This window comes from Loxodonta africana, chromosome 10, assembly GCF_030014295.1.
Source record: "Loxodonta africana isolate mLoxAfr1 chromosome 10, mLoxAfr1.hap2, whole genome shotgun sequence".
Lineage (NCBI taxonomy): Eukaryota > Metazoa > Chordata > Mammalia > Proboscidea > Elephantidae > Loxodonta > Loxodonta africana.
In genome coordinates, this window is record NC_087351.1 from 86362809 (window position 1) to 86389982 (window position 27174).

The following is a 27174-nucleotide window of genomic DNA, read 5'->3' on the forward strand; positions in this document are numbered from 1 at the left end:
CTCTCTCATTTCTATTTTTAGTGTTCCACCTGTCTCTGTCTTTAAATTTTAATTCAGATAATGCTGATTTGAAAATAAGTATGTACTGTTTCATCTTTCATCTTTTTAAGTTATACATTTGCTGAGTCTTTGAAAAGAAGAAAGTTGAAATCCAAATAAAGCCATTTAATTACTTATTATGAAAATAAGAGTCACAGCAGAGTCTGAATAATGCCACAGACTGTAGTGTCATAAAACCACCTTTGATTATTGTGGAACCCACCGCCAATAAGTTTATTTTATTGTGGTTGAGCTTCCCATTAATAATGTTTTTGGGAATTTGAAAGTTTGCATTTTGTGTTACAGCTTTTTTTTTTTAAACCATTTCTGGATGCTTTAGTTAAGGCAATTCATTACATTTGAGCTCTTTACCAATTACAATACCATCAGAAATTCCCTGAAAATATTTGGTTTAGAGAAAAGTACATGTTTAAAAATATTATATATGTGTGTGTATGTATTTGTACATACATTTGTTGTTGTTGTTAGGTGCCATCCAGCCGGTTCCTACTCATAGTGACACTATATACAGTAGAACAAAACACTACACAGTCCTGTGCCATCCTCACAGTCACTGCCATCTTTGAGGCCACTGTTGCAGCTCCTGTGTCAGTCTGTCTCATTGAGGGTCTTCCTCTTTTTTTTACTGACCCTCGACTTTACCAAGCCTGATGTCCTTCTCCAGGGATTGGTCCCTCCTGATAACATGTCCAAAGTATGTGAGATGATGTCTCCATCCTCGCTTCTAAGAAGCATTCTGGCTGTACTTCTTCTGAGACAGACTTGTTTATTTTTCCAGCAATCAATGGTATACTCAGTATTTGTCACCAACACTGTAATTCAAATGCATCAATTCTTTGGTCTTTCTTATTCATTCCCCAGCTTTCACATGCATATATTAGGTGTTGTTGAGTCAGTTCAGACCCTGTGTACAGCAGAACGAAACACTGCCTGGTCATGCACCATCCTCGCAATAATGCGTATGAGGTGATTGAAGATACCATGGCGTGGTTCAGGTGCACCTTAGTCTTCAGAGTGACACCTTTGCTTTTGAACACTTTAAAGAGGTCTTTTGCAGCACATTTGCCAAATGGAAAACATCGTTTGACTTCTTGACTGCTGCCTCATGGGAGTTGATTGTGGACCTAAGTAAAATGAAATCTTTGGCAACATCAATCATTTCTCCTTTTATCATATTGCTTATTGGTCCAGTTGTGAGGATTTTTGTTTTTTTTATGTTGAGGTGTAATCCATACTGAAGGTTGTAGTCTTTGATCTTCATCAGTAAGTGCTTCAAGTCCTCTTCACTTTCAACAAGCAAGATTGTGTCATCTTCATATCACAGGTTGCTAATGAGTCTTCCTCCAATCCCGATGCCACATTCTTCTTCAAACAGACCAGCTCCTCGGATTATTTGCCCAGCATACAGATTGAATGAGCATGGTGAAAGGATACAACCCTGACACACACCTTTCCTGATTTTAAACCCCACAGTATCCCCTTGTTCTGTTCAAATGGCTGCCTCTTGGCCTGTGCTCTATGGTCTGGATTCTGAATGAACAATTAAGTGCTCTGGAATTCCCATTCTTCACAATGTTATCCATAATTTGTTATGATCCACACAGTTGAATGCCTTTGCATAATCAATAAAACACAGGTAAAAATCTTTCTGGTATTCTCTGTTTTCAGCCAAGATCCATCTGACATCAGCAATGATACCCTTATTATATGCCCTCTTCTGAATCCGGCTTGAATTTCTGGTAGTTCCCTGTCAATGTACTGCTGCAACCATTTTTTTTTTTTTAAATAATTTTTATTGTGCTTTAAGTGAAAGTTTACAAATCAAGTCAGTCTGTCACATAAAAGCTTATATACACCTTACTGCATACTCCCATTTACTCTCCCCCTAATGAGTCAGCCCACGCCCTCCTTCCAGTCTCTCCTTTTGTGACCGTTTTGCCAGTTTCTAACCCTCTCTACCCTCCCATCTCCCCTCCAGACAGGAGATGCCAACACAGTCTCAAGTGTCCACTTGATACAAGTAGCTCACTCTTCATCAGCATCTCTCTCCAACCCATTGTCCAGTCCCTTCCATGTCTGATGAGTTGTCTTCAGGAATAGTTCCTGTCCTGTGCCAACAGAAGGTTTGGGGACCATGACTGCCGGGATTCTTCTAGTCTCAGTCAGACCATTAAGTCTGGTCTTTTTACGAGAATTTGGGGTCTGCATCCCACTGTTCTCCTGCTCCCTCAGGGGTTCTCTGTTGTGCTCCCTGTCAGGGCAGTCATTGGTTGTGGCCAGGCACCATCTAGTTCTTCTGGTCTCAGGATGATATAAGTCTTTAGTTCATGTGGCCCTTTCTGTCTCTTGGGCTCATAATTATCGTGTGACCTTGGTGTTCTTCATTCTCCTTTGATCCAGATGGGTTGAGACAAATTGATGCATCTTAGATGGTTGCTTGTTAGCATATTAAGACCCCAGATGCCACACTTCAAAGTGGGATGCAGAATGTTTTCATTATAGAATTTATTTTGCCAATTGACTTAGAAGTCCCCTTAAACTATAGTCCCTAAACCCCCACCCTTGCTCCACTGACCTTCGAAGCATTGAGTTTATCCCGGAAACTTCTTTGCTTTTGGTCCAGTCCAGTTGAGCTGACCTTCCCTGTATTGAGTATCGTCCTTCCCTTCACTTAAAGTAGTTCTTATCTAGTAACAAATCAGTTGCAACCATTTTTGAATTATCTTCAGTAAAATTTTACTTGTGTATGATACTAATGATGTTGTTTGATAATTTCCGCATTCTGTTGGATCACCTTTCTTTGGAATGGACATGAATGTGGATCTCTTCCAGTCAGTTGGCTAGGTAGTTGTTTTCCAAATTTGTTGGCATAGACGAGTGAGCACTTCCAGCATTGCATCTGTTTGTTGAAACATCTCAATTAGTATTCTGTCAGTTCCTGGAGCATTGTTTTTTGCCAATGCCTTCAGTTCAGCTTGGACTTCTTCCTTCAGTACCATTGGTTCTTGATCATATGCTTCCTCCTGAAGTGATTGAATGTTGACCAATTCTTTTTGGTACAGTGACTATGTATTCTTCCCATCTTCTTTTGATGCTTCCTGCATATTTCATTATTTTGCCCACAAAACGAAATCCTGTTGCTGCCGAGTCAATTCCAAATCGTAATGACCCTATAGGACAGCATAGAACTGCCCCATAGGGTTTCCAACGAGTGGCTGGTGGATTCGAACTGCCGACCTTTTGGTTAGCAGCAGAGCTCTTAACCGCTGTACTACCAGGGCTCACTTTTGTCCATAGAATCCTTCAGTATTGCAACTCAAGGCCTGAATTTTTTCTTCAGTTCTTTTATCTTGAGAAATGCTGAATGTGTTCCCTTTTGGTTTTCTAACACCAGGGCTTTGCACATCTTACTATAATACTTTGTATTCTGTTCAGCTCTTTTACTTCAGCATTTCTGCTCTTCGCTTTAGCTACTGTATGTTTAAGAGCAGGTTTCAGAGTCTCTTCCGATATCTATTTTGGTCTTTTCTTTCTTTCCTGTCTTTTTAGTGACCTTTTGCTTTCTTCATGTATGATGTCCTTGATGTTATCCCACAACTCTTCTGGTCTTTGGTCAGTAGTGTTTGTCTTAGTTACCTAGTACTACTATAACAGAAATACCACAAGTGGGTGTTTTTAACAAACAGACGTTTATTCTCTCACAGCCTAGTAGGCTAGAAGTCCAAATTCAGGGTGCCAGCTCCAGGGGAAGACTTTCTCTTTCTGTCGGCTCTGAAGGAAGGTCTTTGTCATCAATCTTGCCTTGGTCTATGAGCTTCTCCGCGCAGGAACCTCAGGTCCAAAGGATGTGCTCCGCTCCTGTCTCTGCTTTCTTGGTGGTATGAAGTCCCCATGTCTCTCTGCTTGCTTCTCTCTTTTATATCTCAAAAGAGATTGGTTCAAGACACAATCTAATCTTGTAGATGGAGTCTTTCCTCATTAGCGTAACTGGCACTAATCCAATTCTCTTCGACATCATAGAGATAGGATTTACAACACATAAGAAAAATCACATCAAATGGCAAAATGGTGGACAATCACACAATACTGGGAATCATGACCTAGCCAAATTGATACATATATTTTTGGGGAACATAATTCAATCCATGACAGTGTTCAGTGTGTCAGATCTTTTCTTGAGATAGTCTCTAAATCCAGGTGGGATATATTCAAGGTTCTACTTTGGCTCTCATGGACTTGTTTTAATTTTCTTCATCTTCAACTTGAACTTGGCGTATGAGCACTTGATGGTCTGTTCTGCAGTCAGCACCTGGCCTTGTTCTGACTGATACTGAGCTTCTCCGTTGTCCCTTTCCACGGATGTAGTCGATTTGATTTCCTGTGCATTCCATCTGGTGAGGTTCATGTGTATAGTCGCTGTTTATATTGGCGAAAGCAGGCATTTTCTATGAATAAGTTGTTAATCTTGCAAAATTCTATTGGGTGATCTCTGGGGCTTCTTTCACCAAGGCCATGTTTTCCAACTACTGATCCTTCTTTGTTTCCGACTTTCACATTCCAAACACCAATAATTACCAATGCATCTTGATTGCATCTTTGATTAATTCCAGCCTGCGGAAATTGGTAAAAATCTTCAATTTCTTCATATTTGGCATTAGTGGTTGGTGCATAAATTTGAATAATAGTCATATTAACTGGTCTTCCTTGTAGGAAGTGAGTGAGTCTATAGTTTTTTTCCCCCCAGATTTCCAAGATGTGACTTACTCAGAAACTGCCAAGAATCACTGTTTATCGCGTTAAATAAACTACTTTTTGCAACTAGTTACCATAATGAGCCCACTATAAGTACTCAACAAATGTTGACTATAGTTGTTGTTAATACTGAGCACCTAATGTGTACTGGAGAAGAGTGGAAGGGAGATGGTGTCAAAGAATTAGGCAGGGGCTAGATCATGTAGGATTTTATAAGGCATGGTAAATATACATCCACAGATTTAGCTGGGTGGGAAGAAGTCCTGAAGCTAGAAGAAATTCTTTAAGCTGGAGAGTGACATGAACTGATTGGCATTAAAAAAAAAAAAAATCAGTTCTGGCTGCTTTGTGGAGAATAGCTTTAGGGTGGGGAGGGTGAGAACAGAAGTGGGGAGAACTGTTTAGAGGCTATTGATACAGTCTAAGAGAGAAGTGATGGTTCCTTAGACTAACATGGTTTCAGGATGTATTTTGGAGATAGAAACTACTGGCTTTACTGATGGATTGCTTGTGGGAGGGTACAGGAAAGAGAGGCATAAAGAATGACATTTAGGTTTTTGGTTCGAGAATTGGGGTTCATGGTGGTGCTATTTCTTGAGATGGGGAAGACTGGGAGAGAGTATGGTTTTGAATCTATTAGGTTTAAGGGGTTTTTCACACATGCAAATGGAGAGAGATATCTAATAGCCACTTGGACATGTAAAGTATATAATTCTAAAGTTCAGAGGAAGGGAAATTTGGAAGTGGAAACATAAATATGGAGTCATTGGCATGTAGATGATGGTAAAGGCTGTGGGACTAGATAAGATCTCCTTAAGAGGCTTGAGGTAGTGAGTGGAGCTAGCGAAAATGGGACCTGGGTAGAGGAGGAGACTGAAGAAGAAGAGCTAGGAGAGAGAAAAAAAAACAGCAGAGTGATTTAATAGAAGCTGGGAGTGGACTGTTTCAAGGAGAGTGGTCAGCGTGTGTATGCTGCAAAGAGAATAGAGAAATGAATGGCCCCTGGATTTAGTAACAGGTCATAGATGACCTTGACAAGAGCTGTTTCTGTGTGTATGTAAGGACAGAAACCTGATTGTTGTAGGCTGAGAGAGTGTGGAGATTAAGTGAAGACGGTGGGATAAACAAAAGCTTTCGTCGTGAAGGATGTGTGGAGGAGGTCATGGAGTCGAGGGAGAGTTGTTTTAAAGAAAGAAAATTCTGAAGCAGGCTTGCTTGCTGTTGAGTATGAGCTAGTAGAGAAGGTAGAAACTGATGGTGCAGGAGAGAGTAGATTGATTATACAAGATGACATTCCTGACAAAACAAGAGAAGATGGCATGAGAGTCCTAGGAGAGGAGTTTGTCTTTCATGGAAGCAGTGATACTCAGTTGATTGTAATTGGAGGAAAGTCCAAGAGTTTGAGTGAAAATGTAGGTGGGCTTGTTGATACTCATTTCTCTTTCACTCCAGTAAAATATTATTCCCGTTTTCAGAGATTGGAAAAGTGAGGTTTGATGAGGGAGAATGCTTTATTTGTGTTACATCATGGCTCAGTAACTTCAGTAATTATAGAGCTCACGCCTCTGGACTTCCAGATGAGTGTTCCAGTTTGTTATGTTCTTTTGAGAGTGAAGTGTCATAAAATACAAATGAATGTGTTTTGTCTCTTCTTGGCTCATTTGGATGTTTTGTTCTAGGGACAGATCTGGAAGCATCTTTGCTAAGTTTTGAAAAACTTGACCGTGCCTCACCAGACCTTTGGCCTGAACAATGTAAGTTTTTGGTTTGTTAACATCAGAATTCACACTGGAGAACCAGTGCTCCTTTGAAGGAGATTTTTGAAAAGGTATCATTTAACTGTAAAGTTTTTATTTTACCTCAAAGGGAAGAGACCTGACTGAATTCTGTGGTCCAGTGTTAAGGATAGTTGTTTGGTATTTAATTTTTTCAGAACACATTATGACTCAGGAAATGATAGGAAGCCTTTAAAAAAATTACTACTTTTTACTTTTGCTGTATACAGTTAAGCAAATAAATATATTTTAAAGTATGTGGATCCAAAAAACCCCATCACTATCCAGTCGATGCTGACTCATAGCGACCTTATAAGGCAGAGTAGAACTGCCCGTAGGGTTTCCAAGGAGGACCTAGTGGATTTGAACTGCTGACCTTTTGGCTAGCAGTCGTAACTCTTAACCACTATGCCACCAAGGTTTCCAAAGTAGATGGAGAGTTTGGTATAATGATAGGGTCATATATACATGATCTCTAGCTTAACTTATTCCACATAGCAATTTATTAACAGAGGTCTTCACGTTGGTATACATATAGATCTGCGGAGCCCTGGTTGTGCAATGGTTAAGTGCTTGGCTGCTAACCAAAAGGTTGGGGCTTTGAACCCACCCAGTGGCTCCTCAGGAGAAAGACCTGGTGATCTGTTCCCGTAAAGATTACAGCCTAGAAAACCCTATGAGGCAGTTCTACTTGGTTATGTGGGGTTGCTGTGAGTCGAAATTGACTCGAGGACACCCAACAGCACTTGTAGATATACTTCATTCTTTTAAGTGGTTACATAGTCAAGTCGATTCCAACTCAGCAATCCTATAGTCAGAATGAGTTGGAATCAACTTGAAAGGTCCACAGTTCGAAACTACCTGTGGCTCCTTGGGAGGAAGATGTGGCAGTCTGCTTCCATAGAGGTTTACAGCCTTGGAAACCCTATGGGGTTGCTACGGGTCAGCATTGGCCCCACTGCAGTGGGTGGGTATGCAACCATTGAAAAGAATAAAGTAGAGCTATATATATTGTTGTATTTTGTTGTATAGATAAACCATAGTTTATGTATTCATACTCTGCTTGCAAACCTAAGTCACATCCAGTTTTTATTTTACAAACAATTTAACAGTGGATATCCATGCACATATCTTTGTTTACATGGAATAAAATAACTGTATGAGAGTGTTTGTTTCCTCACAAACTCAGCGTTATTGGATGTTAACTAATCTTTATTATTTTTAGTTTGTATTTCTTTATTAGTAAGATTGAATATTATTTCATTTTTAAGCATCTGATTTTTATTTTTCTGCTCTTTAATGTGATTATTGCTATGAGATTTTAAATAAATAATTGGATTGAAAGAGCAGCATGCCTAAAAAGGAAATCTGACCTAAACTTTCTAGTAAGAGATAGTATCTCCCTACCCTCCCATTTGGCTAACTTCTGGTCCTTTAAGGTTCAGTTGAAGCTTCCTTTTCTCTGAGAAGCTTTTCCTGACTCTTTGGTCTGATTTAGGTTTCCATTGTTTCTCTTCCCATAGCACCCAGTCTCTTTCTTGGAGCTTAAACAATATTATAGTTACTGATTTGCTCTCTCTCCTCTTCCAGACTCTAAGGTCCTTGAGGGCAAGGCTGTTTTCTTATTATTTGAAACCTTTATGCCTAAGGCACTCAAATATTAATTGAATGAATGATTTTTTCTTTCTTTTTAGTACCAGGTGTTGCTGAATTTGCAGCTTCCTTCAAAAGCGTAAGTAATATCTTGCTTACCTAATAAGGTTATCCAAAGTTTTGCTCCTGGTTAAAAGCTCAAATCTCTTATTTCCTTATTTTCAAGGATAATATCATAGCCTTCAGATCATTTAGTAACTGCAGCCCTGGAAGTCTGTTTACATTAATCATCATGTTAATTGGTGATACTTTCTTCCTGTGTCCAAATGCTCTATTTTGGTGTTTTGACCTTTGTTTATTAACTACTTTTTCTCAGCTTCAAAGCTTTTAAGGTAAGGCAGTTGAGATATTGAATGTAACACCAGTATTTCTTTTTGCCCAAATTCTAATTTTGAATCTCTTTTGTTTATGTGGCACGTTATGACCTCAATTTATACTTCCTCAGAGGATCTTGAAATTTCTCAGTGATCCATTGGGAACCTGAAGGAAGACATCTGTTAGAATCACAGACTTTTTCATTTCCAGGGCAGTAGGCATTGTGCTAGATATTGTAAATATGTTCTTTTATATATTCTCACAATGAGGAGAAAGTGATGATGATAATATTAGTTAACGCAACATAATGTTTACCATGTGCCAGGTACTATTCTAAGCACTTTAGATATATTAGATTATTTAATCTTCACAAAACCATAATATATATATGCTATTATTATTCCTCGTTTTATAGACAAGGATGTATGCACAGAGAGGTTGCACAAAGTTATAGGCTTTGAACCCAAAAGTCTAATTACTAGAGTCATACTCTTAACAGAGCCCTGGTGGCACAGTGGTTAAGAACTCCACTACTAATCAAAAGGCAGGCAGCTCAAATCCACCAGCTGTTCCTTGGAAACCCAATGGGGCATTTCTACTCTGTCCTATATGATCGCTATGAGTCAGAGCTGACTCAGTGGCAGTGGGTTGATTTTTATTGGTTATACTCTTAACACCGTACTTAGAAGCATTTGAGCCCACTGGTAAAAGCACTAACTTGCAGAGAAACTTGGAAGTTAAGTTACTCACCAAAGACCTAATAAGTGACAGAGCCAGGATTTGAACCCAAGTCTTCCTGATTCCAAAGCTCATGCTCTTTCTATTAAACCATGCTGTTGGGGATTTGTAGTATAGATCTCTATACTGATAGTATTCTCTACTTGCTATTTGGAGTTAAAGGGCTGAGTTAAACAGTAAGGCCTCTCTGGGCCTGTGGCTTTTAGATCCCATGCGAGTATTTGTTCAGAGGGAGGCTGGCTTTATAGCCTGTCATTTTTTTTTGAGAGCTAGCATTGTATGAAAACGAGCCTGTACTCCTTCACCCTTCAGTAAGGCTGAAGCAGAAGAGTGCAATAAGGCATAGGGCTTTGGAGTTAGACGCACCTAGCTTTGAGTCCTGCCTCTGCTGCAGACTGTCCCTGGGTTATGAAACAACCCCTACTTGCGAACCAACCCCTGTAAAGCCTATTATATTAAAAATACAAAGTAATACAATGGTTTGTGATAACGAATGGGCGCTAATTTGCTCCATGCATCAAAACATTATTATTGTTACTGTATTATCATGTTAACGATGTTTTAGTATATCTTGAAGTGTTTATTTTTTTATGCATAAAAAACAAAAATCAAACCTGTTGCCATTGAGTCGATTGCAACTCATAGCAACCCTATAGGACAGAGCAGAACTGCCCCACAGAGTTTCCAGGGAGCGCCTGGTGGATTCGAACTGCCAACCTTTTGGTTAGCAGCCGTAGCTCTTAACCACTATGCCACTAGGATTTCCTTTTTATGCATAGAAAGGTATAAAATACTCACATACTAAAACAAACATTTGAGTAACTGACATTAGATAAAAACCGTACCTAACTGTTTCAGTTTACATACAAATTCAACTTAAAGACAAATTTAGGAACAACTCATTTGTAATCCGAGGACTGCTTGTACTTAACTGTCTGTGACTTGAACAAGTTTCTTAACATTTTGAGCCTTAGTTTTCTTGTCCAAAACTATGTCACAGGATTCTTAGAAGGATAAAATGCCATAATGCATGTAAAACACTTCACATATTGCATAGGTCGTGATAAACAATATATGGTAACCATTATCACTAGATCACCTTTTATCTAATAGATTCAGGTCACAATACCTGATTTAATTTTCTTCCATTTTCATTTAGACTTAGTTTTCAGTTAATTATATTTGGTTACAACTAAATATTTTAAGTTTTAAATATTGCCTGTTGCCGTCAACTTGATTCCGACAGATAGAGTACCCCGTAGGACAGAGTAGAACTGCCCCATAGAGTTTCTAAGGCTGTAATCTTTACGAAAGCAAACTGCCACATCTTTCTCCTGTGGAGCGGCTGGTGGATGCAAACTGCTGACCTTTCTGTTAGCAGCTGAGCGCTTAATCCCTGGGCCACCAGGGCTCCTTAAATATAATTTTTTTCTTTTTTTGAACTTTCAGAGCATGGTGCATTCTCAAAATCTGATTAAATATCTAGACCTTTTCCACAGAAACATGCATATGCATAATATTTTGAGTATTGTTCCAAGGGGTTCAGGACCATCCCAAGACCCAGGTTCAGATACCCTGATATAGCCTGCTTCCCTACTAGGGTGAAAATGGTGAGTTTGACTTAGAGCCCTTAGTGAGGTAGACTGACACAATAGCTACAATAGTGAGCTCAAAGATACCAATGATTGTGAGGATGGCACAGGACTGGGCAATATTTTATTCTGCTATACGTCAGGTCACTATGAGTTGGAACTGACTCAGTGGCAGCTAACAACAAGGGAGGCCATATCTGAACCTGGAGAAGTTCAGGTTTTTGAAATTATAACTTACCAGTGTTTTCAAGCCTGAAAGCTGTGTGGCAAGCTACTTTTCTCATAAGAAGGAAGAGTTGGGTCTCTTCCCACTTAGCATATATCTGAATGGATATATTCTTTTTTTCTGACAGCCTATTACTAGCTCTCCACCTAAATGGATGGCTGAAATAGAACGTGACGATATCGACATGTTGAAAGGTAAGTGACTGTAATGACCTCTAACTTTTTTTTTTAATTGTGCTTTAAGTGAAAGTTTACAAATCAAGTCAGTCTCTCATGTGAAAACTTATACACACCTTGCTATGTTCTCCTAGCTGCTCTCCCCCAATAAGACAGCACACTCCTCTCCACCCTGTATTCCCTGTGTCCATTTAACCAGCTCTTGTCCCCCTCTCTCTTCTCATCTTGCCTCCAGACAGGAGCTGCCCACATGGTCTCATGTGTCGTTTTCTGTCTTGTAGTCCAGTCCAATCCCTGTCTGGAGAGTGGGCTTCAGGAATGGTTCCTGTCCTGGGCTAACAGAGGGTCTGGGGACCATGACCTCCGGGGTCCTTCTAGTCTCAGTCAGACCATTAAGTCTGATGACCTCTAACTTTTAAACTAATCTCCACAAATCTTTACCTTTCCTGTTTTTCTGTCATTCTTTCCTTGCTAATATTCTCGGCTTCAGTGAAACTGCTCCCTAAACCACCCCTATTCACAGTTCTTCATGTCTGGAATGCCTTTCTCTACCTTTTCCATGTACACAAATCCTGTCACTTCAAGATTCAGTCATTGTGATTTCTTCTGTTGCTAAATTCCTTTAATATTAACTTTTTGTATAAATCTTTACAGGTAACAAAAAACTTCCACATAAATTTTCTCATTTAATTCTCATAAAGGTCCTGTGAGTTAGGTATGATGATATCTGTGGTTCAGAGGTGAGCTTAAGCAACATTTGTAAGAAAGAGTTAAACTTTTAACTCTGATCTTTTATGTTAGGTCTAATTCTCTTTCTCTCAATAACACAAGTTCCTTATTTAGGATTTACTGCCATATATTTTTGTTCGTACTCTTAAAAAACAAGCCTTTAGTGGATTAAGACCTATCTTTTATTTCTTTCTATCCTATCAGTTTCTTCCATAAAGAATACTTTAAGTAGTGAGTAGCGTTGTTTGATAAATGATTTGGAACCCAATCGCAAAGTAGAAATTAAAATAAAAAACATTAACTTTCTTTGATATTCGCTCTTCTTCTTTCTTTATTTTTTGATCATCCTTCTGATGATGAGATGCATGATGGTTGTGAAGTAATAGTCTGGAATTAAGGTAAAGACTTGGATTTTTGAGCTATTTAAGAAGCTGAACAGATAAAGAAAGTCTATGATGACTGTGACATGATAAGTATGAGGAAAAAAACACCTTTATGTGATTTCAGAAGTAATTCATCTTTCTGCATGAAATGCTTAAATGTAGATACTTAAATCCCCTCATTCAGCCATGGAAAAATTAAGCCTCAAGGACATCTCAGGTTCATTGTTCTAATGTTCCAAACAGATATTTACATAATATCTCATCAATATGTATTTAAAAGAAACTTTAAATTTTAAGTAAGGGGTCATAGCATTACGTTACATGCAAACTAACCTGTGCCTTAAACCTAAAAAGAATTGAGTGCTATTTAAATGAAATCCGGGAAAGTAAGGTTACAAAAAAAAAGTACACAGTCATTTTAACTGGTTAAATTAAAAAAAAAAATTATAAGAATGTATTTGAAAGGAAAGCTTGAATTTTTATTTTCTGAACTTAGGGAAATACGTTTTGTTGGTATTTTATTGTCAGTTATAATAATGAAGACTTGTACATGACAGTGGAGACAGTGTCCGTTTTGCAGGATAAAGAGATGTTTGTAAGGCTTTCTCAGGGCTCTGTCCAATCAGAAGTTTTCATATTTTAGTGGTGTATTCATTTTGTATGATAGCCAAAAGAAGGGTGATGAAAATGAGTAAGTTAGGATCCTTAGGATAAAGCACTTGATATGCTATTGTGTTTAAGCTAACTCTTTTCTCATTAAGTGGGTTAACTCATCTGAGGCATTTTGTAATAATGGAAAAATTCGTTGATTTGTTTTGAGGGGGAAGATCGGGAGAGGAAAGACATGGATCATTATCTGCTTATTTGACAGGAAGTAAGCAAAATAGTTTGGGAACTTATAACAAGGATTCCCAACCCAGATGAGTTGTTACTAGAGAACAGTGGGAAGAAATGGTATTGAAATAAATGATTTTCTTTCAGAACTGGGCAGTCTCACCACGGCTAATTTGATGGAGAAGGTACGAGGCCTGCAGAACCTGGCCTATCAGCTGGGTCTGGATGAGTGTGAGTACCCAGATCACATTTATTCAGGGTTACTGGTTGTATTTTCCATGATGAGTTCTAGTTGTAATTCAGAAAGTATCTTTCTTAGGGAAGAGATAGATGTTCTGAAGGTAAGAAGTTGATGTAATCTAAAATGTGCCTTTAAAATAGGATGTGCTAGGATAATTACTGGACTTACTAGATAACAAATTCTCTTTTTCTTTTAGTTTTTACTGTGCTTTAAATGAAAGTTTACAAATCAAATCAGTCTCTTATACAAAAATTATATACACCTTGCTATATACTCCTAGTTGCTCTCCCTACTCCTTCTCTCCACCCTCCATTTCCATGTCCATTCAGCCAGCTCCTGTGCCCCTCTGTCTTCTCATCTCCCCTCTAGACAGGAGCTGCCCACATAGTCTGATGTGTCTACTTGATCCAAGACGCTCACTCCTCATCTGTATCATTTTCTATCCCATAGCCCAGTCCAATCCCTGTCTGAAGAGTTGGCTTTGGGAATGGTTCCTGTCTTGGGCTAACAGAAGGTCTGGGGACCATGACTGCCAGTCCTTCTAGTCCCATATTGAAACTCCTCCACCTTTAAGAGAACATCATCTCAAAATAGCTTAAGTAAAAAAAAAGTGAAAGAGGGGCTTAATTAGTTCACATAACTCAGCAGTCCAGGCTAGAAATAGCTTTGAGGATGTCCATGACTCTTAATGATGTCGTTGAGATGTACTCTTGCTTTTGTTTTTGTTTTGTCTCTTGAGGCTCTGCGTCATTCATGCATTAGTCTAGCTTTTTCATAGCAACTGGGTCAGGTGGCCAAAAGGAGTTCTAATCTGTGTATCTTTAAATCTTATGATCCCAAAAAAAGAAAGAGTCTTTTCTTTTTAAAGAGTTGCAGAAAAAAGGTCCTGGGGGTGACACCATTCCATCTTCCCTCGCATGCTCCTCCTTGACCCATCCTCTCGCCAGGTATCACAGAGCACCCTGATAGACCAGGCCTGGGTCCTGCGTTCACTCCTGGGTGTGGACGCAGAGTGGAAGGGTCCATCTCACCCAAATCTCATGGAATGGGGAAGGATTGGTACCCCAAAGGAAAAGATATAGGGCAGACCAAGAACATATCTGCTACCATGGCAGTACTTTAAAAGTTCTCATTATGCCTGTCTGCTCGCCTTTCTTTTAGATTAAAATGATTCCTTTATAAATTGTGTGTTTTCCCACACTGCATTCATTATAAAACTGGAAAAGGAATTGTACAAAATTCTCACTTTGTAATTGAAGGGAGAGATACTCACTCAGCATAAATACAGTGATTAGAACCTTATTCTTGAGGTAGACACCCTGAGACCTTCATAAATCACAGTTTTGAGTGTACTACTATAGTTTATAACTTTCTTTAAAAATTCAAGTTTTGCCCAGATTGAAGCAATCCTAAACATAGTTCTGTGAATTATCTTTTCTTGTTTCTTTATGGAGTATATAGTGGACCTCTTCACATCATTGCCCTGAGTTACTGCCTGCCAAATTCAACATTTTATTTTAAAATTTAACCTACAGCTTCTGATTTTTGACCATAATCACTTCTTTAACCCTCTTTATTTTTTCTTTACTTCCATCGCTGTCACCAGTAGTTGGCTTTCTTTTACCAAGAAAACATTTTTTAGTCACTTTAGGAATCAAGGCGTAGAGAACAGCAAACTGCTTTGACGTGTGGTTGCTCGGTGGTCTGCTAGGTTCACTCACTGCTACCTAACCCTCTGAATACTGGGCACTTATTTCTTGTGATTAAAGTTCACACTTTGGCAAAATTACGAACTACCATGTATGTCATGAGCCTCTAGGGTTTATAATAAAAAGGCAAATCTGTGAATATTAAATTTACAAATGCGAAGATGTAATGTAGGCTTGTGTGGTATAGAACTCCTCCATTCTCTTTCTAGCTTTGGCTAATAAATGCATAGAATGATCATTCCTTAATCCCCCTGTCAGTTTTTTTAATGAAGTAAATTTTATGCTTGTTTTGTCAAGATGATGTTTTGTTATTAAATGTGTTTATCAACAGTGTTATCTCTGGTTATTTGTAGCTGAAATTGCTATGTTTCCTCTGATTATTTAGTTTTTCTCCTTCTGCCTTCCTAATGAGGAAGGTAATAAAGTATTTTTTTCCACTTACTTTGTGGAAAATTTTAAACATCTACTAAAGTAGAGAGAATAGAATAATGACCTCATGTACCCATGATCCAGCTTCAGTAATCATCATCTGGCCAATCTTATTTCACCTATACCAAAAACAACCTCAAAACCAAATCCATTGCCATGGATTCCAATGCATAGAGACACTATAGGACAGAGTGGAACTGCCCCATAGGGTTTCTAAGGCTGAAATCTTTATGGAAACAGACTGCCACATCATTCTCTCGTGGAGCAGTTGGTGGATTCCAACTGCTGACCTTTCGATTAGCAACCAAGCAGTTTAACCACTGCACTGCTAGGACTCCTTCATCTATACCAACCTCCCGTAATTATTTTAAAGCAAATCCCAGGTACCATATCACCTTATTTTCAAATAACTTCAGATGTGTTTCCAAAAGACAAGGACTTAGTGGGTTTTTTGTTTTTGTAAAATATAACCACAATTCCATTATTACAACTAAATTTTACAAATTTGCTTAATATTGTCAAATATCCAGTCAGAATTTAGATTCCACTGATGGATTCATAAATGTCTTTATACAGTTGGTTTGTTTGAATCAGGATCTAAACAAGATTCATTTGCTGCGTTTGACTGATATGTCTCTTAAGTCTCTTTTACCCTGTAGTAGTCCCACCTCCCTTTTATTTTCCCTTGCCATTTTTTAATCCCAATCATTTGTTCTGTAGAATTTTCCACATTCTGGATTTCATTGATTATATCCCTGTGGTAGTACTTAACATGTTCCTCTAACCCTTTTTATTTCCTGATAATTAGATCCAGAGGCTTGCTCAGATACAGGCTTGATTTTTTTTTTTTTTTGGCAAGAATATTTCATAGGTGGCATGTACATTCATCAGAAAGTGCATCATGTCTGCTTGTCTCTTTTTGTGACTTATGGTATTAAGATTAATTAATTGGTAAAAGTATTGTCAGCCTGAATTGTTCATTGTAAAGTTCATCAGCCGTACACTCAGGATTTTATCCACCTGTGATCACTGCCTAGATGCATTATTTTGTTAGAGGTTACAAATTGGAGATATTCTAATTCCGTTATTCCTTCATACTGGATAGAACTTTTCTATAAAGGACTTTATCTCATCAACTATTTGGTTACCTTGAAAATGGTTCTTACCAAGATGGCAGGATAAATGATTCTTCTTTATTTATCGGTTTCTGGAATAGTAAGTCAGCTCCCTGAGCATCAATAAAGTCTATTTTAATGAGTTTCCACAGAATAAAAAACTTGGTGTTATTTATTATTATTATTTTAATCAACACAGTTAAAGCCATTATTACTGTTCAGTGTTTATATTTCCAGAAACTTAAAAGTTTTGTGGATAGGGGTTGAAGTCACCTAACCCAGCTACCTGAAGCACCAAACCAAAACTCTGAAACAGAAATGCTTGTTTCTTCCAAATCAGTCTTGCGAGCACAGCTGAGATTTTTCAAAACTATCTTCTAGTCAAAATTTGGCCCTGTTTCAACATCTGTAGCAGTGCTTTGCAACCAAGTGTCATTTTCCTTGACCATAGTGAATCTAAAAACAGTTTTTAAGTTTAGCATTGGAAAGAATTACATTGATATGTATTGGACTTCCTTGATACAGTCTCTGTTTGTTTTACTGTGTATCATATATTTGCATAAAAACAAGATCTTTTTTGTTCCTTGCAGATTATTCATCTGCTGTAGGGGTTGGGTTTTACTTGACACCCTAATCTGGTGTTTCGATGTCTCAATCCTCTTTCCTGCATTAATTGAGAGGATGACATGGATGAAAAATAAGCAGGAGGAGCTGATGAATCCCCAAGGACTAGTGATCCTGTTTTCATGCAAATATCTGCACTGATAAAGATGATGGAAAGAAAAAAAAGGCAAAAAATATTTGTCCTCGAAGCATGATTGTTTGTCACTTCCCAAGAGAATTGTTAAATATTGGTATAAAATTAATGTGAGCCTAGAAGGGCTGGCAGTAACTAGACTGTATCTTTTGGAGGATAAACTCTACGCTTTCATTTGGTATGTGATCCTGCCTCAGGTAACCCTTTTGGTGTACACATTTTGGAATGGAATAACTTTTTCTTAAAGACCTTCATAGCTTCTCAGATGATGGTGGCCCCTTGGCTTGATTTAGGCAGTTAATATATATGAAATTCCCACGAAATATATAAGCATACAAAAAAAAAATTTTTTTTTTAAATCCCTTACCATATAGAGGATTCCATTTCTGTCACTTCCGCCTTAGTTCACTGCCCTTCCTCTTTTACTAGAACTATTGCAGTCACTTTCTAACTGCCTCTCAACTATCCCGTTCCAGTCCATCTTGCTTATCACTGCCAGATTAATTTTTCTAAAGTACCATTTACTTATGTTATTCTTTTCTTCATAAGTTGTTGGTAGTACTTCATTATCTACACAGTAAAATTCATACTCCTTAGCATGGCGTTAAAAATCTTCTGCACTCTGGCCCCAGCCCAATTTCTAGCCTTTTTGCTCACTTCTCGGTGAAAACACCATGCCCTGTCTCCATTTGAAATACTCGCTCTTCCTGGAACAGACATTATCTTTCCTCACCTTACTTCTGTTCATGCCATTCCTTTTCTCAGAATGTCCTCCCTGACGTAGTTCTAGTATTGGAACTTTAATTTATCCTTCATTACTCAGCCCAGAGTGTACCTCTTTTATCAGTCTCTCCTTTTCATACCCTGGCCTCCCACATAGCTCCTAGAGCAGTTAGTTTGTTTCATTTGTATGGCACTTTTATCATTCTTGGAGATTTTTGGCATGTGTCTTATCGCTCTGTTTGATTGTAACTCTTTAAGGTAAAAATCATATTTTTGAGCTGTCTTTGTAGCCCATAGAGTACCTGGCATGTGTAAATATGCAGTGTATATTTGCTGGCTGACTGAATGACTCATGATGCTTTCAGAAAAAAAGATAATTTTTCTAACAAAGTCCATATGGAAACTTCTGGAAATTGTTCTTTTCTGGGTAGTTGGTGTTTTAGTGATTAGAAGTAACATTTGAAGATTTTGAAATGTTTGGAATTTCTCCTCTTATGGCAGTGGATAATCAGCTGCACAAGATAAGCATCGTGTGGAGCTTGTGGTAATGACTTGCTTTTATCTCCTACTTGAACCCTACTCCGTGACTGTTACAACCTGGGCATGGTCCCGCTTTAGTCCTGTAGGGTGCAACAGTACGTTGGTTTTCTTTGTAAGACCCATTGAACTATCACGAGTCCTATTGAATACTGTGTCTCAGCAATTTTTACCCTTCTTCTGATCCCTGCCCCCCTTACTGAAGGCAGCAGACTTCTTAGTAGTCCTGCAGAGGACCTACTTACTGGCTGTATTTCACATGTTTTTAAATAGAAGGTGAAAATTGGGAAAGTGGAAGATCATGTTGTTTGAAACTAGGGCTAAAGCTTGGGGCTTTTACTTCTTCCTTTTCAGTCTGGATGCCTTTTATTTCATTTTCTTGCCTTATTGTCCTGGCTAGAACCTCCAATACAGTGTTGAATAAAAGTGGCTGGAGTGGACATCTTTGTCTTATTCCTAATCTTGGGGGCAAACATTCAGTCTTTCACCATTAAGTATTGTGTTAGCTGTGGATTTTCCATAGATACCCCTTTATCTGGTTGAGGGAGTTCCCTTTCATTCCTAGTTTGTTGAGCTTTTATCATGTAAAAAAAAATGAGGGGTGTTAAATCTGATGCATTTGTTCTTAAGAACACGCTTAATCATATCCTATGAAATAAAATCTCAATTTAATTTATACTCATTTGGATTTGGTTGAAATCACCTTGGTATTATAAAGAAAAGATTGGCTGAACAAGTTATTACAGTGAATAATATCATTACTATGTATATTACTCTCTAAAGAAGCTTTAAGAAATTTAGCTGATTGTGATATAAGTTGTTGCTTCTGCTAATTTATAGTCTAACCCTACATATTCATTTTAGCAGTTTCAGTAAGACTGTTATTTGACTAAATATGATCATTTACAGTAGTCTTTATTGAGAAAGATTGACGCTTCCTCATTCAAACCTAATACTTCATTGATCTACATTAAGGTACGTACGAAACCTCTTTGGTACATATAACTTTCTTTGGTGTTCATACCAAAGAAATGCTTCTGCTTCCAAGTTAGCCTGTTGCATAATAGACCTCTCTACCCTCTAGGCATGTGATTCTTAAAAAAGTAGCAACTTATATTTAGAAATAATTTCCCATTTAGATAAATTCTAAAGAACAATTGGGCTTGCTGATTTTTTTTTTTTTTTAATCTTTAAAGGAGGAAGGAGAGAATAACAGCAATGATTACACCTATATATTCTTCCTTATGGTCTGACGTCATAGGTGTTTGTCTGGTTTACTTCATAACATCTGTTCAGCCTAACTCTTTAACAGTTAAAGTTAACTGCACTTTGACTGATTGAGGAGAAAAATCATCTAGCCTTTAGGCTCTAGATGGCAGTATGAGTCTTACTGTACTCTGCCTTTGCTCTGCTGCTATCTCTAGACCTGGGTTTCTGATTTAGGGAAAAAATTCTTGTGACTTTACCAGACTACTTGCCCGACTTTGTTGATGCCTTTCTTGATTGTTAGCTTTTTGTTTTATTTTTCACTTCTTCATGTTTTTTTTTTTAAGCAGTTCCTGTCTTAAGCAATGTACTGTATAGTTTTTGGTGGTGACAATCCTTTAGTTTCTCTATTGTCAGAAACAGCATTTCGCTTTTGATTAAGATGGGTAGAAAAATTCTAAAAATGTGGTAGTTTTATCGAACAGCTTCCATACCTGGGTGTAAGACCCTCAAAGTGGGTTCAGCTTATCTTGTGCCCTTGGTCTCTGTTGGTTACTGACTAATATCAGGCAATGCCTTACTAAATTAAAGCTAGGGATGTTAGCTAAATTAATTAAATAAACTTGGATTAATTAGTCTTTCTTCAAGAAGAATTTGTTTTTAAATAAAGCTTTCAAATATTTAGCCATAATATAAGATGAAATAATAGTAAAAGAATGTTTTAGCCTACTTCGTGCAAGGCTCTGTGGGGGATATGAAGATGAATAAGACATAATTACTGCCCTGGTGCAAATTAAAATCTAGTAGGAAAGAGATATAAGACAATTAAGCAAATGATTCTTAATAGAAGGTAGAGGAGATAAGATCCATGAGTACAAAGAACTAAGGTGGTAGTGGTGAATAGGGCAATTAGGTCAGATTGCTACAGGGATGGCAGATAAGTTTCATTTTGTATGCCAGCATGGATTGGTAAGTGAGGGTTGCCTAGAGCCTTGTATTGTTGTATCGAGAATGATTTTGAGAAGGGGTCTGGACTCATAGGAGAAGAGGTCGATTAGTGATGTCTGCTGTGAACAAGGGAAAGGAGAGTGTTGGTATTTGCTATTTCTGGACCATTGAAAATAGACCTTAAAGAATACATAGGATCTTGATGGATGGAAATGTGAAGGGAGCATATTACAGGTGGAGTGAACATTAAAAGCAAAGCAGAGTTGGAAAGGAAGAGCTATGCTCAAGGAACAGTGTGAGCGATTGAATTTGGGCCTTAAGGAGCCCAGGCTATGTGTAATAGGCATCATAAGGACTAAGACTAGGAGGGAGGTAGAGGCCAGGGTGAGGAGAGCCTTGAAATCCAAAATGAGGAACTATATTAACAGGCAGTGGGGAATGTGTGAAATGTCTTTTAAAAGTATTTTAATGATGATGATATTAACTCTGTGTTTATTATAGTTTGTGAAGACGCTTTAGTAAAAGAAACTTCACCAAAAATTTGTTAATTTTAAAAATAAAGAAGAAAGTAAAAAATAACAATAGCCTTACTACCACCAAGAGATAACCAGTGTTACCATTTTGATGTGTTAACATTTGGCAAGATTGAGGGCTTAAATGGATGGTGGCAGTGAGAGTGGAAAGAAGAGCACCAACAATAGATGTTTCATATATATAATTTTCAGGACTAGTTAATTCTGGATGGATATTACAGAGTAAGTTGAAATTAGAGCTTATATGATGTTTTGAGCCTGGCTGATGACAGGGAGGGAGTCCCTGGGTGGGGCCAACAGTTAATGTGCTTGGCTCCTAACTAAAAGGTAGGAGGTTCAGTCCACCCAGAGGTGCCTCAGAAGAAAGATCTGATGATCTACTTTTGAAAAATTAGCCATCGAAAATCCTATGGAGCCCAGTTCTACTCTGACACACGTGAGGTCTCCACGAGTCAGAATCGACTCGATGGCAGCTGGTGTTTTCATGACAGGGAAGTCAAGAGGAGTAGAGATACCTGGTTTAAAAAAAAGAGGGGGGTCCCATAATTCTTTAGTAGGCAGGCATCTTTATTTTCTTTTAGAAATAAAGCCACTTATGAAGGTTGGTGTTATTAATAGGATGAAAGCAATGCTCTTATCTGGTTCAGTAATATCACCTAGGCGACAGGTAATGTTTTAAATAGTGAGGGTTCAGTTGTTTGATCTTCAAGGAAATGAATGATATTCATAACTCTTTAAAAATGGACTTGTAGGGTCTTTTATGCTCTTTGGCACATCATTAAGCCTCTAAGCTGAGTGACTTACTTTTGTATAGTTTTTTTCCGTAAAAACCAAAAAAAAAAAAAAAAAACCAAACCCATTGCCGTCGAGTTGAATCTGATTCATAGCGGCCCAGTAGGACAGAGTAGAACTGCCCTATAGAGTTTCCAAAGAACACCTGGTGGATTCTAACTGCCGACCTTTTGGTCAGCAGCTGTAGCTTTTAACCACCACGCCACCAGGGTTTCATTTCTTCCAGGGTTTGCTTTTTCGTTCAGGAACCATTGTGGCCTTTGTAACAACTTTCAAATCTTTAACTGGAAAAAAGTTTCAGAAGTTTAAATTAAAAAAAAAAAAAATTGTTGTGGTAAAATAATATATAACAAAAAAATTCCATTTTATTCGTTTTTAAGTAAGCAATTACATTCACTATGTTTTGCAACCATTACTGCCATTTCCAATAATTTTTCACCACCCGACGCAGAAACTCGGTACCCCTTCAGCAATAATTCCCATTCCGTCCTCCCCAGTCGCTGGTAACTACTAATAATCTTTGTCTCTATCCATTTCTCTATTCTAGGTACTTCATATAAATGAGATCATACAGTATTTGTCCTTTTGTGTCTAACTTATTTCATTCAGCATGTTTTCAAGGTTCATTCATGTCATAGCTGTATCAGAACTTTATTTTTCTTTACAGCTGAATAATACTTCATTGCATGTATGTACTAAGGAGCCCTGGTGGCGCAGTGGTTAAGCACTTAGCTACACTGGCTACTCCACAGGAAGAAGATGTGGCAGTCTGCTTCCATAAAGATTACAGCCTGGGAAACCCTGTGGGACAGTTCTGCCCTGTCGTATAGAGTTACTATGAGTCAAAGTTGACTCAGTGGCGATGGGTTTGGGTATTTTATGTATGTACCACATTTTGTCTATCCATTCATCTGTTGATGGACACGTGGGCTGTTTCTACCTTTTGGCTGTTGTGAGTAATGCTGTGATAAATATTGGAGCCAGAAGTTTAAATTTGATGTAACAGTAATTGGCCCAAAATATTTGACGCTGATGCATCTGTTATTAACAACTAACTGGCTTGGAATTATGTCAGCACCAGGGTAACATGCCTTCTAGAGTGAAGATGGCGTTTTACACGTAGTTATAGATTCATGGGATCTCTGATTGAGAGGCAAATGTACTGTGAAATTATCTTCCAGAAAGGCACTTTCTGCCCCAGCATCCTTGCTAACACCAAGTATTATAATTTTTAAAAGTCATCGCCAGTTTAATAGGCAAAATATTTATTTCTTTGATTGTGAAGGTGAATTTTTTCCCTTGTTTTTTGATCTCACCTGTTAGCAAAGGCTGAAAATTCAAGAAAGCATAAGTGTAAATTATTTTAACATGAAAAATGAAAGGGAACTTGATTCAAAAGCACCTTAAAGACAGTATTTTAATCTTCATTTTTCAAATACCAATTAAGACTTGTTTTCTCTGTTTTATGCATTACCTTACACTCTCACCAGTCATTAGCATGGCATCCTATCTCAGAAGTAATACAGTATAAATACGAGAAATTCCACTTATGAAGGGATTAAGGTTATTTTTCAAAATTAGAAATTGTCAATTTACCCTTAAGTATTTTGTTTTTAAAAATGTATTATGATAGTGGGGAATAAAGCATGCCATTATTTCTCATTTTTCTCTTGGTTAACAAATTAAGATACAAAGCCTCAAATTACCTTTAAAGCTTATAAGCATTCATATCTTTTATCCATTAGTCAAGTTATTTCATAAACCCAACATTGCCTCCGAAATGGCTTTACACACAAAGAGGATTTTACCGTAAAATGCTTGCAGTGTTTTATTCTTGTCTGATTTGGGGTGAGGGGAAAGGGAAGGATAGAGGAGAGCAGGCCTGGCATAAATTAATTTGGATGGGATTCGTTTCAAAGTAGCATTTTGTGTAATTCTACAAAATAAATGCTAGGGAAGAAGATTTATATAGTGAAACAACTTAAGGTTCAACATTAGGGGAATAAGAAGTAAATTACAGCATACTGCCCATTTGGTAGAACACAGTGTAGCCATTAAAAAACTCATGTCTTTAAAGAACATTTAATGACAGAGAAATGCTTATTGTATGTCAGTATGAAGTCAAGTGAAAAAAAGCCAAAACAAAATCAGCATTTTTTTCCTATTTCTTTGATCTTTTTTCCCTTTATGTTTTGTCTTAAGGGCATGGGCATAAATAAATGACTGTAAGGAAGCACACCAATATGTTTATAATGACTATCTCAAGTGATTTTTAAGAAACTTTTCCTTAAAATTTTTTGAATTTTCCAAATTGTCAACAGTGAACATGTTTTATTCTGATAAGCAGGGGGGAAAACTGCCTTAAAAAAAAAAAAATGTATACCATTCTAGAAACAAAATTATAGTTATGTGAAAGATCTAACTCCTAATTTCCTGGGCAGGTAGATTTTTGAACTCTTCTATGGACTATTTCTAAGTAAAAATGACTAGCTCCATTAACAACAATTGATTAGTTTATGGAAGCAATGAATAGCAAGGTGAAAAAGCTAATGATACTTCATTTCCCATCTTTAGTTTGCTTGTCCTTAAAGAAGTAGAAATTTTGAGGCAAAAGGGATGCTAAACTGTTTGGTTTAGTTGACCAAAGAGCATCTGTTCATGAGCAAACTTTGGCCAAGCAGGTTTTATCCTCTGTAGTTGGAGAGCTGAGCTCTTCACATCAGTTGCTCAGTAGGAGCAAAGAACCATTTAGAATGTCAGTTGGTCTTAGGTGGAACCGTAGCTGTTTGGTTGAGTGGTGAAAAGAAAGAATATTCTTTAATTTCAAGTTGTAAAATGGACCTGGTATGTATGTATGTGTGCGTATCTATATAAATATATATATGTGTATCCAGGGCCCTCAAGTCGATTCCAAATGTATATATGTATATAACCCACTGCCGTCAGGTTGATTCCAACTCACAGCGACCCTATAGGACAGAGTAGAACTGCACCATAGTTTCCAAGGAGCACCTGGTGGATTCAAACTGCCGATCTCTTGGTTAGCAGCCGTAGCAATTAACCACACCACCACCAGGGTTTCCACATATGTATATGTATGTATGTGTGTAGATATGTGTGTGTGTGTGTGTATGGGTTTTTGTTTTTTGGTTTTTTGGGGGGTTGGAATGTAGTTTTGGTGTGATGAAGAGGAGAGTAGAACTAAATAATTGCAGTCGTGTGCATAGAAATTTAGTTTCTTTGCAGACTTTGAGCTTAAGAATGACCATTTCCACTCTGTGGAAATGAACTAGCATTTTCTGATTTTTTACTGTTTATTAGTTTAATTTTGGTACTCTTAGAGATTTCTACAAAACCAAGAGTGTTTTTTCTTTCAAATGTAATGTCAGTTCTCTTGTTTTCTAGGGCATTTCCACTGGTTTGTGTTGGAAATATAATTTGGAAGGATAGTATATATTGCATGCATAGGAATGTATGAAAGATGACATAGCACTTCACTATAGGAAAACCCACAATCTAGAGAAAATGACTTCAAGATATGTGAAGACAGGTGTCTCTTAACTGTTAAGTCTAAACTAAAAGCATGGTAAAGGTAATGTTTAGTATAACTGAAAAAGATTTGAAAAGTACAGTAGAAAAAAGGAGTGATATTGTTTTAGGAAGAGCTGTTACATCTGATTGACTTTATCGTAGAAGGATGCATTTAAGACCGATGGGTTTGGATAATGGTAAAGAAATCTTTGAGAAGATAGTTGAATCTGACAAGTCGAAGTTTTGGATATGGAATGCAAAGAGAAAAGAGTGAAAATGAGACTTCTGATTCAGGATGTGAAAATATTCTACTACCCCTATCATTTTTTATGTTCTTCAATAAACTTTTAAAAATCGAAGTGCATAAAGAAAGGCACACAAATTGTAATGTACAGCTCAATGAATTTTCGCAAAGTGAACACTCCCATGTAACCACCATCTAGAACAGATCAAGAAATAGAACCTTTTCAGTATACAAAGCTTCCTTTATGTTGCTCCCAGTCACTACTTGTCTCTTCTCCAAAGGCAAGCACTATTGTGACTTCTAATATCATAGAAGAGTTTTGCCGGTTTTTTAATTTTATCTGAGTGGAATCACAGATTATACACTCTTTTGTATCTTGCTTTCCGTGCTGAACATTTACATAATGACATTCATCCATGTCTTTGTTGTTGTGAGTCAATTTTCTACTCATAGTGACTCCGTGCAACAGGATAGAGTACCCCATAGGGTTTTCTAGGCTGTAATCTTTACAGGAGCAGATCACCAGGTCTTTCTCCCACAGAGCCACTGGGTGTGTTCAAACTGCCAGTCTTTGGGTTGGCAGCTGACTGCTTAACTTTGCACCACCAGGATCATTGTCTTTAGCAGTCATTTATTTACTTTTTTTGTTATCGTTGCTCTCTGTTTGTTCAAGTTGTAGGGATAATTCTTTGATTTTGGCCCATTTATTTACTTTTATTATTGTAATATCCCATTCTAAGAATATACTATGATTCATTTTTTTATTCTACTATTGATAGACATTGGACTAATGCCAGCTTTTGGCCATTACAAATAAATGTTATAAGCATTCTTGGTATAGTCCTTTTATATTGAATTTATTTGTTGTTGAATTTATACCTAAGAGTAGAACAGAATTGCTAGATAATGGGTGGACGGAGGGAGGATAGGTATGGTTAGCTCTAGTGGTGGTGGTGTTCATTTGTTATGGTTAGTTGCCTTCCAGTCAGTTCCAATTCATGGTGACCCAATGTGTGCAGAGTAGAACTGCTTTGTAGTGTTTTCAGGGCTGTGACCTTTCAGAAACAGATCGCCAAGCCTGTCTTCCAAGGTGCCTCTTGGTGGTTTGAACCACCAACCTTTCCTCTAGTAGTGGACACTTAGGCATTTGCACCACTCAGGGACTCCATACATCGA

General features: G+C 37.7%; 1 protein-coding gene across 2 annotated transcripts in view; it reads left to right on the forward strand.

The window, feature by feature from the left end:
* The window catches only part of LIN52 (lin-52 DREAM MuvB core complex component), a 129972-nt gene that overhangs the window by 2379 nt on the left and 100419 nt on the right, over positions 1 to 27174 (forward strand). For both annotated transcript variants that reach the window (XM_064292740.1, XM_010588741.3), the window contains exons 2-5: positions 6492 to 6566; positions 8282 to 8319; positions 11239 to 11305; positions 13381 to 13464. In XM_064292740.1, coding sequence (XP_064148810.1) covers positions 6492 to 6566; positions 8282 to 8319; positions 11239 to 11305; positions 13381 to 13464 — 264 coding nt within the window. The remainder of the gene's footprint in view (positions 1 to 6491; positions 6567 to 8281; positions 8320 to 11238; positions 11306 to 13380; positions 13465 to 27174) is intronic.